The sequence below is a fragment of the Sipha flava genome, unplaced genomic scaffold (genome assembly GCF_003268045.1).
Source record: "Sipha flava isolate LNK unplaced genomic scaffold, YSA_version1 109_pilon_pilon, whole genome shotgun sequence".
NCBI lineage: Eukaryota > Metazoa > Arthropoda > Insecta > Hemiptera > Aphididae > Sipha > Sipha flava.
Window position 1 is genome coordinate 2,008,746 of NW_020271726.1, and position 14,229 is coordinate 2,022,974.

Genomic DNA, 14,229 nt, shown 5'->3' on the forward strand with positions numbered 1-14,229 from the left:
TACACCTTTTTTTGAATGTTATTAATCACAATTGAACTTCCAAGTTATTACATTTTGCAACAGCAATGATCCAAATACCAGTAGTTAGTCTAAGAACTAAATTAATATTTCATTTTATTTTTTTAACACTACCAACTCCCTGTAATATATTAAATCTATTTTTGATTGTAAAACTGTTAATAAAATGGTCAGTGTAAAATCTAATGTCTGAAATATTCATTTTTAAATTTATAACAGTTAAATATTATTAAGATTATTTATTTCACAAACTAAACAATATATTATTTGGTTCTGTAAAAAAAAAACTATTATCACAACTAATAACTAAATATAATCAGCTTAGTCTTAGTCTCTCATATTTATATTAAATGTACATTTATATTTCAGTAATCCATGCCATTTTTGTTGCATTATTTTAGAATCATGATATACTAATTTACTGAGGTTGGAGTGTAATTAATTAAATTAAAGATTAATATGAACATGCGATAATATCCAAGTTGATTTGTGATATTTTTAACTAAATAAACTTGATAAATTAAAATGCTATCAGTCTAACACTTTTTTTAATCCATGAGCTTCATATTTATTTCAATAACAGTCTTCCCAGTGGCGTATACAAGATTATGTGGAGATCAGATCCTCCTCTAGGCCTTTTTTTAAATGTTATAAAATTATGTTCTTAGTGTGAGAGGTTAGAAACGTAAAAAAAAAATAATGATTTCTTTGCCAATGATCCCTCCCCATATAAAAGTTATGTATACGCCACTGGATCCTCCTCATATAATAATTTATGTTTAGTATATGTATTTTTCATATAGTGCTAAATTAATGACCATTTCCAATTACAATTTTGTGATACCTAGGTTGCAAACCACCTCACCAATAGTCTAGCAAACATTGAGAAAAAATAATTTTTAAATTATTTTTTTAATATTTAAATTTAAATTTCCAAACAAAATATTTGTATAAAGAAGTTTGATATAATTGGTTTTATCACATACAATTAGAATATATTAAATAAATACTGAAGACCAACGAGAAACTTAATGTACTGTTAGTGACATATTTGATAGTATTACGAAAGTTCATCTATTTAACATTTTTAATCTGTAAAATTAAAAATAGATTAAAAAAATACTCATTGACAAAAAAAATGTTAACTAAACTTTTATATATATATATATATATAATAATTATAATTAATTCAAAATTTTGCATGGATCAATTATAAAAGTCTAGAATAAAAAAAAAAAAGATACATGATCTGTTAGAATTTAACAATCACTTATAACTCAGTATTTAGTACATTAATCTTCTGTGTACTCAAAAGGTTCAGGTGCTTCTGGTTCCTTATCATCTTCTGGTTTAGGTCCAAAAGCTGCAACAGGTTCAACTAATTGTTCATCTTCAATTCCGATTTTGGTGAAACGTGTCATGATTATACCACCAATAGAAACATCTTTTAAGGGTGAATATGGAGTATTTTCAATCAATTGTAAGTGCTTCAATTGTTGTTTCATTACTCTAGCTGGGTTATTTAATATCTCAAAGTTAGGTTCTGGTTTTTGTTCTTCTTTCTTTTCATCCTTTTTTTTACTTGTTGATGCTTCTTTTTCATCGATTTCCATTTTTTCACTGATAGATGGTGCTGCTTCAGTAGTTTTCACAGTACTACCCTCACGGCGTTTTGCTCTAGCTGCAATACTCAACACAGCAGTAGTGACTTTCTCTCTTTCTTCTCGTTTCTTTTCTTCCATTGGTACAGGGTATGCATACAATGATGGTTTAGCATTACTTTTCAACTCTAACAAGGGCATTTTGAGCTGTGCGTTTAATGCAATGATGCAAGTAGGTGTGAAAGCTAAGGCTAAGCAATGGGCTAGAGGGAACCAGTACCAATATTGGGTGAACAATAATAGACCAACAACAGCCAACATATTAGTATGTCCAGTTCTTGATTCCAAAGAAATCGAAACATTACGACCACCACCATCAATGATACCTTGAGCTAGAATAGCACCAAACTTAGCCATGACATCTTCATGTTTATCAGTAATCACTTTAGCGTAAAGTGTACGGAAATCTTTAACTTTTGGACAAGTGCTTTCTGTTTGTTGAATAAGTATCATAGCAGATGCGATTAATGCTCCTTGACGAACATAATTTACTGGATCATTGGTCATTGGTTCTAATAAATTAATAGCTTCTTTGAGACCTGTACCAGCACAAGCAATACCAAGAGCCATTGCTGCACCATATCTAACATGGGGATTATAACTTTCTGCCAATAAACTAACAACTTGAGGACATTGTTCAGGGGTTCTGAATAGTAAAAATCCTAATCCTGTGACTGCAGCACGACGTACATCATCATTAACGTCAGAAACTGCAACATGTAATAACTTCCTAATGGCAGTGTTGCTTCCAGTTCCACAATATGCCATAGATATTGTGTACATTGCAGAACGGCGCAAAATTGGATCTTTGTCTTGTAGCAAAGATGTAATTAATGGGTCAGCTTCTTCTAGTCGACCATACATAACAAATGATATTCCAACAGCTAAACCTCTTAAAATTTTTTCATGCTGTGTCACTTGAGCATATGCTACCATATCTTGGAGAGCTTCACCATTTTTAGATCCCAACATAACCAATCCCATAGCTAATCCAGCAGCTTCACCAGTCACAGCATCATCTTGATACATGTTGAATTTTAACTGTTCATAAATATCTTCACGGCTTGTTCCCATAGCTGAAAGACCAATTCCTAAACATCCTCCATGTTTCACAATCTAAAATTAAAAATGTGTTAGTTATGTTATTGTAAAATTATATTTATTATTTACTTCATTGTGTGCATCCTTAAGTTGTCCTAAAAGGTAGTCATTGATAGCAGCACCATGGTTAGCATGAATCAAACCTAAAGCATAAAGACCACCACCTTCACTATATCCTGAACTTCCTGAAGAATTATTTTCTCTGGGAGGTAAATAACTGCGCATTAATTCAAGTGCATCAGTTTCATGACCTCTATGAATGACACCAAGAGAAGCAGTAGCTGATAACTTAGCCCAATTTGTAGCCCTGGCTAACCATTCCAAGTTATCCCTAAAATAATTATTTCTAATATTAATTAAATAAGCACTAAAAATATTTGACTATACAATAGTTATCCTAAATGCTTTAACCTTTTTTTATATGAATACATTTCCTAGTAAACACTATAAATGTAACTTTATAAATAGCTATATCAATAACATCTCAAAACATATCTTACAGTACAGATACTTTTTAACAAAATTAAGAATCTTCTTTGCCTTTCTCCTAACTATTTGGGGTCGGCCACCCTTGTTCTAAACCTCCACTTGTTTAGATTTTCTACATCCCCTTTGCACACACCAATGGCCCTCATATCATTCTCAATTGAATCAAGCCATCTCTTTTTTAGTCTTCCTCTTCTTCTTTTCGCTTCAATATTCATTTTCATAACAACTTTTACTACATTTGTTTCCTCTTGCCTCATTACATGCATAAACCATTTATATTTTTCTCTCATCTTGTTCACTATAGACACTACACCAATACTACTTCTCACATATTTATTCCTTATTCTATCTTTTCTTGTCACTCCACTCATCCATCTAAGCATTCTCATTTCCAAAACACTCATACTCAGTTTTATTCTCCTGTCAACACTCCGAACAATATAGCATAGTTAGTCTCACTACACTCCTGTAAAATTTATATTTGAGCTTATTGGAATTCTCTTATCGCATAAAAACACTCAATGCTTCTCTTAATTTCATCCAACTACACTTAATCCTTTATTTTACATCTATGCCAAAGCCCTCGTCCTTTTGTATAAATGATTCTAATACTTAAAGTTCTCTACTTTATCTATCAAATCTTTCTCAAACCCATCTCTTTATTGGTCTCCTCATACCTTCAACTACCAAAAATACTAAGAGTCTTCTTCCAAAGTCATAGGTACTATATATACACTGTTTTATTTCTACTAATTCTCAATCCCTTTCCTTCAAGGGTTTACTTCCACTTATTCAACCTATTACCTTATTATTATCTTCTTTCAGATTTTCTCCTACCAAAACTATATCATCAGCAAACATCATGCATCATGGTATCTTTCCCTTTATATCTTTTGTAACTGTATTAGTTACCACATAGAATAAAAAGGGCTTAGAGTTGACCCCTGATGCACACCAACTCCTACGTTCAAATCTGCTGTTACTCCACAAACTACTTTACGCAACTACTTTCTGAATCTCCTCATCTCACGATCACGTTTCCTTATTTTCTGGTATACTACTCCTATGTTGTCTTATAATACTTTCTCCAGGAATTACTTTATAATCTTTTATAATTATACAAATATATTTTTATATACTATAAACTTTTTCTCTAGCCTCACTTTTCTTGCCAAATTCATACCTTTTTTCATAGTCTACTTTCTCATTACTTGTCCATTTATATCACTACCAATCACAGTATCTTCATTTCCTGGTATTCTATTGCATAACTTCATCCATTTCTTGCCAGAACTCTTCCTTTTCCCTTTCTTTACATCCTACTTGTAGCACATACACACTTATTACATTTAATACTCTTTCCTCAAAAATCAATTTTACCATGATAATTCTATCACTTTTTCTTCTTTCATCGACTACTTTATTTTTCATCTTCTCACCCAATATTACTCCAACCCCATTTTTAGTACTAGTTCTACCTAAATATATTATTTTATAAACCCCTCCTATTTCTTTTGCTTTCTTTCCCAACAAATATTAACTTTCCTCCTATTAAATACTTCTGCTAATTCTCTACTTCTGCCTGTTAACATTTACACATTCTACGTGCCTATTTTTACTTTATACCTGTATCTCACACCTAAATGCAGATTTAACCCGGGGTGTAATGGTGATGTCTCTATATCGTTGACATTACTTATATTGAATAGACCTGAAGACATAACAGGTGAAATAGCTACCACACTGGCTGTCCTGCTGGTATGACACATTTCATCACGGCCTCCTCCACCCTTAACTATAATACTTCCTCTCACCTGTCGTCCCTATACACTGTGTACTATAACCGCAAGTTTTGTTTAGGATTTATACTCTTTTACAAAATTTTACACTGGCTGTTAACATGATTACAACTTACAACTTGCTGAGAAATTGTGGAAGTATTTTAATAGGGGTTAACAAGCTAAAGAATATATACTGTAAATATAAACATATTTTTGTTTACCTTAAAAATTGATCACTAGTTGTACCACTATGCATAAAACCATTGGCGATAACAGTAGCTGTATGACAAACGCTCGCACGAATTGCTTCTTTTGTATTTTTTAAGATCAACATGTCTGTATGATTACTTCTTATTAGAAACTGCAAATGTAGCTCTATGCTTACTTCTCCACTAAGTACTTTGGTTAATTTTTGGATTACTTCTTGACGATATTTATCATCAGGTCCAAGAGATTCAAAAGAACGTTCTTCAACAACAGGTTGAACAGAAGTCATTTCGGTTGAAGCAACAGCTATAGGTGTGGTAACATTATCTTTGTTAGCAGTACTTTGCGCAGCAGGAATAGCTTTTATCACATGAGTAGCAGAAGGTATAGGTGCTGTTTGTCTTAAAGATTCAAGAACACTAGACAAAAATTGCTGGGTGGCTGATTCATATAAATCAAATGCAATTTGATATGCCATTAAACTATTCTTTTCATCATTATTTTGGATAAGACCTTCGAGTAATTGAGCTACAGATTTGGGGTCATCTAAGAAAATAAAACATTGGCTCATGTTGACATAGTCTGGAACTTCTAGATTTCTGTACAAACTAATGAGACTACGTAACACTGTACTGCGGAAACTTCTATTTTCAATAGTGCTCATAGCCACTTGGAAAGCATAAGATAACATTTCATTGACATTGTCCGATGATTCAATGGATTTGGCAAATATATCCATACGTCTTGTTTCCAAAGCCAAACCTAAAGCCTGTTTATATTGCTTGTCATCAAGACATCTTTGAAACATACGATTGACAATTGCTTCCAAGCGTACATCCATTGATGGTGGTGAACTCAAATTCTCTGCAGCTTCCACACGAAGTTTTGTATAGTGATCAATACATTTGGCGATGATTGTTTCCACGTATTCATTGCGCGCGTTCACGTCAAACAAATCGCTAGCGCCTAAAGCGTATTGTAACGAGTCGGCAAATGAACCGAGATGATAATATACCTTGCTGGCGACTAGAGCGGCCAAACTCTGTTGTGCAAATGTCTTGTCTTCGTGAAGGAATTCGATTTTTTGAATGGCCTCCGATATCTCGGGCCAGAATTCATCGACAATGGAATCCAACTTGCGGAGAGCGAATATTTTTAATTCAGATGCTGGTTCGTCCAGCAACGATATCACACCCGCTGCTGACGTTATATTCATTTTGACGGCTTGTAATAGTTAAAAATACGAATAATTTCCAAACTTTTGAAACGTAGTAGACTTTATTCGAATAAAAACATCAGATAGAAAACTAGCAGTACATTGACTGTATACTGGTTATGTTTTACTTAAATGACAAGCGAATATTGACAACAATAAAGTACGAGTCATGTTCTGCCGTAATCCAAAGAGCACGCGACCCGTATTAATAACCTCCTAGGCTTTACCTTATTTTATCACGGATTAAAACCACTTTGATGGGAACGTAGGTATGCGCGTCCCGACTTTAATAATTGTGAAATGTCTTTGTGGATTATTTTAAATGACAATTTTGTATACGATATTGAATGTGCATTCGTGCAACGTAAAAACCACGATTTAAAATAATTATCTAAATCATGGTAAAAACTCAACGAATCGTTCATGAGTAATGTTTTATAAACCACTAATATGTATACAATAATATATACAACAATAACGTGTACAATATTATTGTACACATTTATGTGCAACACTTCTTTATCGCCGTTCTGATAACGGGTTTTTATCTTCAGCTTTGAATATTACCCGCTCTTATCCCCTCCAAGAATATTATTTGTATTTTATTTATGTACATTAATCGCGGTGGTAGGACGTTGTAATATTGCCTTTTTATTTTTAAACGTTTTTTCATTGTTTCGCTCACTTTTCGCTTTGCTCTTTTCTATGATCAGTATATCACGTTATCGATTTCTATTATATGTATGATTTTTTTTTTTTCAAAATCATTTACTCATTTTTACGAATATAATTTTGAACATCGTCATGAATAAAAGAAAGTATCCTTATGGCATCGATATGTGTCCACAGTTGAAAATGCATATAGGTGATAAACAAGTTGCTAATGGAGTCTTAGGGCCATTAAAAATGAACGAAGTTTATGGTAAGAAATATTGACATAATGTACCATGTGTTAACTTTTGAAGTTATAGGTCAGATACAGACCCCATTATTCTATTCTTCTCGGATATATTTCGAATTTTTTTTTACATCATTTAAATCAAATAATTAATATTTATTAGTATATTATAGACTATGTCAAACATTAAATCATTTACACAATTCTAGATATTAAAATTCAGTAGGCGTTATAATTTACTATGATAGTGAAGTTAGGGTTTAATGATTAATTAAGTTAAAAGATAATTATATTCATGATGAGCACTAAATTAACTCAAATTAATCTAATTCAACAGGCGTTTAAATGTGATGTTATCAACAGTGATCCTGGACTCAATTACATTGCTTAGAAATTTGGAATATTAAAAATAAAACAAACCATTATTAACCCTTCGTTAGTCACCTTGTTGACCTGAACAATTTTAATCACCCGGGGTAATATTATACCCCATGTATTAAACTTATTTCTGTAATTAATACATTTCTAGATTTTATTATTTTTTATTAAATATGTGTCTTACATATAGATATAATTAATATTTAAATAATTAAATGCGATTTTTTTAAATATTTCAAAGGTAATATGAACATTTATTCTATATAATTATAAAATTAAATATTGCTAATTACTTTTCTAGTTTTTTATTTTATTTTTTATGTGATATTAATATAGTGATCTATTATTTAAATTATTATTTTGGATAACATATACAAGATATTTTTATTATTATTTATTAATTTATGTTAAATAGGAACCCTAATATCATAATTGAAAATAGGTCAAATATAATGTAATTATCTTTTCAGTATACTTTTATAATAAAATTAAAATAAAAATATTTATTCTTAGAAGAAACTCTTTTTGAAAAATATAACAATTTTTAAAAATACATAACTTGTAATGAAAATAATAAAAAACTTTTTTTAAAAAACTTAATAATTCTGTAAAAATTGGAATTTTTTTATAAATTAATTTTCAAATGATCTTAAACTAAAGTAGTCACCTGGGGTAAAATATTTCCAGACTCCATTTTGAATTACTGTTTATCATTTGAGACTACAATGATAATGATAAAAACCATGCTATCATATTAATAAACTAATCAAAAATGATATCACGGCGGTGGAGGTGCATATGTTCTTACCTCTATAAGAATAAACGTTTTTAACATGTCTGGGGTATTAAAATACCCCGTGGTGACTAACGAAGGGTTAACAAAATTAAATTAATAATTTTTGACAATACTTGGCAAATGATTTCTATTTAAAATAATATATTTATTTATAGATACTTAAACAATTTTTTTTTCTAGTCTGAAAGAGTGATAAATTAGAAGGGCTGGTGGATTAATCTAATTATTTAAACTGGTTGTTTCAGTTTCATTTGATGCCACTGGTTATTGATGTTGGTTAGGCCAAATACAACACTACAATAGTTGTAGGTCTTATTGCACAGGTATACTTTAGTTTCTAAAGTATACCTATACAATACACTAACCATTTGAACAAATTATTTTGAATATCTAATATATAAGCTTAATAAAAAAAAATAATATAAATTTTGTCGTTTTAGAAAAGACAAAACAGTTGTTGTTTCAAAACTCTGGAGCATCTTTTGATGCAATATTTCAGGCTGTGGTAGTGGACCAAACGCCATGTGATAGTAAACCATCCAAACAATTACAATTGACATTTGATGGAAAACTTCTCAAACCATGTGTTTCAATCAAAGTAGATGTACAATTCTACAAATTATTTACACTCAGTTAAACAAAATTTTTCATTGATTCATTTAAATTTTAATTGTTTTAGAATTCAAAAGTGTATAAAGATAATCAGAAAATATGTAATTTTTGTTCACAAACAGAAAAATTGGATTTTTGTGGGAAATGTGGAGATATATTTTGCAATATGTGTTCATTATCTTTGTAAGTACTTATTTAACATTTTTACTTTTAATATTAATTATTATATCTATTATTTGTAGTAATTATTTTTTTTTAATTATTATATTAAATTCTTTTTTCAGATGCAACGATGAAATTAATAAAATTTGTTTAACATGTTATAATTAAAAATTATTTAAGTAATTAAAGTTATTTGGTATTATATTTTAATTGACGAAATAGTTTATAATGTAAAACTTAGATTTTATTTATTTTATTATTTTATTACAAGTGTATATTATATGTATGAAAATAAATTATTTTTTTTTTTATATGAAAAATGTGTTTAAAAAAACTTAGGTTTTTCCATGTTTATATTAGGTGATTTATATTTAATAATAGTAATTATTGGATTTAAATAGTTTTCTAAATATTTTTACTTTATATTTAAAACTTAATTGTCATAATTGTACTTTTCAGTTGTATATTTCTACCTGTATTTATCTGACTAAAAGACCATGAATTAACCAGTTTCAATTTAGTCTTCAAATGTAGATAGTAAAATGATATTGTAATATCTTTGTCCTCATCGACCATAAAATAATAGGTTTCAGATCGGACTCAAATGTACAAGGTGATACCAAATATAAATAATCAATCTAATGAGTTAAAAACCCTTTATTAAAATATTTTTAAAAAAATACACATAAACAGATAAAAACAATCCAACGTATATCGTTGAACTGGCGTACCATGACTTCTCTCCTCTATTTTCTTTTGCTTTTATCTGTTTACAATTAAGCTGCCTCAGCACATTTGCTTCACTGGCCTACATTACAAATATGCTTTTCAATTTGTTTATAGTTGTCACCTATAGCTACACTCCCCTATGTTAATTAAAAATATGCCTTCATATTTTATACTTAATATTAATTACAATTAAAATGTATATGACTACATAGTATGTAGTATTACATAGTATTATGTAATATAATATATACAGTGTTTACAAATAAGAACAATTCTAAATTATAGCAATTGGGGTGTAAGGATGTGGTTTATGTACACAAGGGTTCTATCTAAATCTATTTTTTTTTTATTTAGAATTTGGTGGGTTTTGAATTGGGATGAAATTTACAATTTGTTCAAAATCTTTTCATCTATTTTTTTATTTCTTGTGTTCTTTTTTAGTTTTCTCCGATATTTTTTTAATGTTGAATGGTTTGTCATTCACATCTTTTTTGTTGTCTGACATCTGAAATATTTATAGCATGATATTAATGTTTTAAAGTGTGTTCATTTTGTTTTACTTGTTTTTTTTTTTATATATTTTTATAGCGATTTAGATCCTTAGAGTAGATGTACATTTTTTTTGTTTTTGGGATGTTAGGTATGTAATACAATGTAACTGGAAAGGGAATAAATTAAATTGTGAATTTGGTTTTTAAGGAATGTCTTGAATAAATTCTTTCTACAGTTTTTATCTTGTGATCCTTGTTGCGGTGTCTTGTTTTTTTTTTGTTGTTTTGCTGATGATACATAATATATTACAATATTGGTAGTGGTGCCCAACGTGATTCGTAATCCACTACCCGAATTTCTTTTATCATTTGTGTTATAATTTGTTTTAATTACAAGTAAATTTTGTGTGTATTACACATATTGCGTTTTGTACATTTTTCCATCAGATTGAACTTCTACGGTGAGAAGACTACGAGCAATTGGTTCTATCATTTTGGTGTTTGACACACTAGAGGTGAATATTAGTGTATGGTTATAATAAATTTGTATATATGCGATCTATAATTACAAATAATTCTTCGTTTATCAATGTATAATTTTTAATGTTAATTAATTTTATAAATTTACTGTTAAAACACTCCTAATACATTTTTCTTACAATAAATTTAATAAAACTTCCAAATAATTTAAATTAATAGGGATTTTAACATTATAATTTAGGTATATAATTTTAGTTAAAAATAATTAATTATAATTAAACACAGTTAATATATCCAAGTAAAGATTTAGGACTATTTAAATTAATTTTTCAATTTCATAATTTAATGAATCAACTTAAAGACCCTGAATCGGATTTTTCTATAACAAAAAATACTGCAACAGAAATCTATAATCTCAAAAAACCATTTCTTATTAAATATTGCGAAAATAAAAATTTAAATCAACAAGTAAAGCTAGTGAATTAAGAGCTAGACTTCAGTGGCATAGCCAAAAGGGGGGCTATAGCCTCCCCTATGAGCCGTGTTTATATGTATAGTGTATCTATGTACTAAACTAGTATACTACTATTTTTATTTAAGTATTTTAAATCATTGGTATTAACTAAATTTTAATGAATAACGAGCGTTTGTCTTTGGCGTAGATATTACAGATTACTAATTAGGGATGGGCCAAAAATATCGATATATCATCCGATAATATTAATATCGTCGACTACGAACGAAAACCTCGTAACTCGAAATTTTCATAATTTTTTTTTTTTGATGCACTGCATTTTTGTGCATATTTTGATATCAAATTACCATATTATTTCTAAGTGATTTTATAAGATATCATAACACGGATATATAATACAACAAACTGAAATAACAATTATTAGTACTAGGAAGGGCTGTAGCCTATTTGCGCCCCGAGGGTTATGGACATTTGCGCCCAAAATAAAAAACTTAACACCCTGATTTATAGCCCAAATGCGCCCATTTTGCATGCAACGTTGCCGTTGTTGTTTAAAAATATACAATTCTATGTAAAATCAAAATTAAAAAAAAGTAATAATTTTAAAAATAATGTTAAATACTAAACAGTATACATATTATATATACATATATATTATTTATATTGCATTAAATTATTAATTTCAAATAGAAACATTTTTACGTAAAATCAAAATAATTAATAAATACAATTACAATAATATCACATATACATCTAAATTTGTTAAAATTACTAAATTAGAAATCTGTTCAATTGCTTCGTTGAGTGATTTAGGAACTGAGGGTAATATTTTTCGACGTTCTCGGTATATAGACTTTCTGATATTATGAACATCAGAATTCTTAGCGGTGCTGCACGTGGAAAGCTCTGTACGTATTATTTTATTAGGTCGTAAAGTTAAATCTTCACACGCTTTTCTTTTACACCTACCTTGAACGTCCAGTAAGTTTAAATTTTCTTCAGTTTCCGGATCATGGGTATGGCTGTCTTTAATTTCGGTTAACTTCGTTTTTGAACTATTGGTTTTGACTTACGCACTACAGGTTTTTTTTACACAACGCCAACTTATATCTCCAGAAACAAGGGTTCTACTCACGTGATATTTAAAATAACGAAAAACTAAACAAAGTTTTTGTTTACTTGAATTAGTTATATAAAATTCCATTATAGTAGTACTCACTATTCATGTACTGATGCAACTGACACATATAAAATACAACTGATAAATGCATTTTTATATAATATAATCTTATCGATTGGGATTTTACAATTTCGATTAGCACGACTAACGACAAAATATTATTATCTTTATCGATTTTGATATTGGTTTCGATTAGATTGGGAAACGATCAAATATTATTTTAGATTTTATAGTTACACGCCAATATACTCAATAAATGGCAACGTTGCACGATTTTCACCTGATCTGAATCGGGCGCATATGGGCTATGATTTGGGGCGCAAATGGGCTACGATAAATGGGTTCGGGCGCAAATGGGTTGCGCCGCTAGGAAGTAGAGAGTAGGGGTTGGGATTTCCAAATGGTTATTTTTACCATATTACACATTATAATAATTATAATGTGTAATATGGTAAAAATTATTTAAATTATTTACAATGGATTGTTGTTTTTATTTAGACATGTTAGATTATTTAATAAAGAAAAACTTGGTAATTCATATTTTAGTGTTGTTACTTAGTAGTTTGTTATTCATTTATCATTCGACAATAGTCTTAGAATTTTTTATAATTTATAATAAGTTAATTATGAATTTATAATATAAATGTATATAAGTAAATTGCATTTAATTTGCTTCATAATTGTTATTATTTGGTGTAACTATTTGTACTTAAAAACATACACTAAAAAATTAGAACCCACATTTTATATACTATAAAAAGAGAAAAAAAAAATCAAAATATGTGATATATCAGAATATCGATATATTTTGGGGAAAATATTGATATCAATTGATAAATTTTATATTTAACCAATATCGATAGTATCGATATTTTTTCATTTTGGCCCATCCGTATTACCATTGATTATAGAATAGAGTATATTCTATAATATATTTATAATGAATGGTATTATTAATACTTCTAGTTTCACGAGCGCTTCCCCGCAGTAAGGCATTTGGCTGGCTTATCATAAAAGAACGTTATCATAACTTCAAATTGTAAAATGTAAAACGTAGGAGCTAGAAGATCTATTTTGATTTAAAAGGTATATATTAATATACTATTAGGTATATTATAATGTATAGTTTTATAAATTCTTTACATTTGATGAATATAAATTATATCATGTCCTAATGTATATGGTAGGTAGGCAGGCACGTAGCTAAAGAAGGGCCAGATGTGCTTGGCCCACCCTAATATGTGTCCGGCCTTAGGCTGGCCCACCTTAAGTATTGAGAGGGGCTCATTATTATATGATTGCTTTTAATTTTTACCAAATTTTTAATATTGCTTAAATATGACGCAAATAAAACCAAATGCATCGAGTTTTAATTATAATCTAAGTAATGTAACTTGTACCTAAATTTAAACAATCGATTAGGAAATAATTGCTATTTATAGCTAAATACCGGTACTATACTACAATGTCAAGTTGTTCTTATCATATCTAGACAGTGATTACTGTATACTTATATGTCTATTTTTAAAATACTTTGAGCGAGGGTATTGTCATT

The 14,229-nt window shown here is 29.2% G+C and overlaps 2 protein-coding genes across 2 annotated transcripts; one reads left to right on the forward strand and one right to left on the reverse strand.

The window, feature by feature from the left end:
• Window positions 1-1,180: 1,180 nt before the first annotated feature.
• LOC112687261 (26S proteasome non-ATPase regulatory subunit 1) lies at window positions 1,181-6,635 on the reverse strand. Its single transcript, XM_025559880.1, has 3 exons — window positions 5,272-6,635; window positions 2,850-3,111; window positions 1,181-2,795 (listed from the first exon to the last, which is right to left on the reverse strand). The coding sequence occupies exons 1-3, from the start codon at window positions 6,471-6,473 to the stop codon at window positions 1,311-1,313; spliced, it is 2,949 nt and encodes a 982-aa protein (XP_025415665.1). The 5' UTR covers window positions 6,474-6,635; the 3' UTR covers window positions 1,181-1,310.
• A 397-nt stretch (window positions 6,636-7,032) lies between these two features.
• Window positions 7,033-9,810, forward strand: LOC112687090 (apoptosis regulatory protein Siva-like). Its single transcript, XM_025559636.1, has 5 exons — window positions 7,033-7,395; window positions 8,986-9,149; window positions 9,225-9,340; window positions 9,442-9,473; window positions 9,779-9,810. Exons 1-5 carry the CDS (start codon window positions 7,278-7,280, stop codon window positions 9,808-9,810), a joined length of 462 nt encoding a protein of 153 aa, XP_025415421.1. The 5' UTR covers window positions 7,033-7,277.
• The last annotated feature ends 4,419 nt before the right edge of the window (window positions 9,811-14,229 follow it).

Excerpts from the sequence above, each read along its gene's own strand:
- LOC112687261 (XM_025559880.1), bottom strand. The coding sequence starts at position 6,473 with ATGAATATAACGTCAGCAGCGGGTGTGATATCGTTGCTGGACGAACCA. Across the intron at positions 3,112-5,271 it reads ACTAGTGATCAATTTTTAAG|GGATAACTTGGAATGGTTAG; the intron begins GTAAACAAAAAT and ends TAATTATTTTAG. Across the intron at positions 2,796-2,849 it reads TTAAGGATGCACACAATGAA|ATTGTGAAACATGGAGGATG; the intron begins GTAAATAATAAA and ends TTTTAATTTTAG.
- LOC112687090 (XM_025559636.1), top strand. The coding sequence starts at position 7,278 with ATGAATAAAAGAAAGTATCCTTATGGCATCGATATGTGTCCACAGTTG. Across the intron at positions 9,341-9,441 it reads AATATGTGTTCATTATCTTT|ATGCAACGATGAAATTAATA; the intron begins GTAAGTACTTAT and ends TTCTTTTTTCAG. Across the intron at positions 9,474-9,778 it reads AATTAATAAAATTTGTTTAA|TTGTATATTTCTACCTGTAT; the intron begins CATGTTATAATT and ends TGTACTTTTCAG.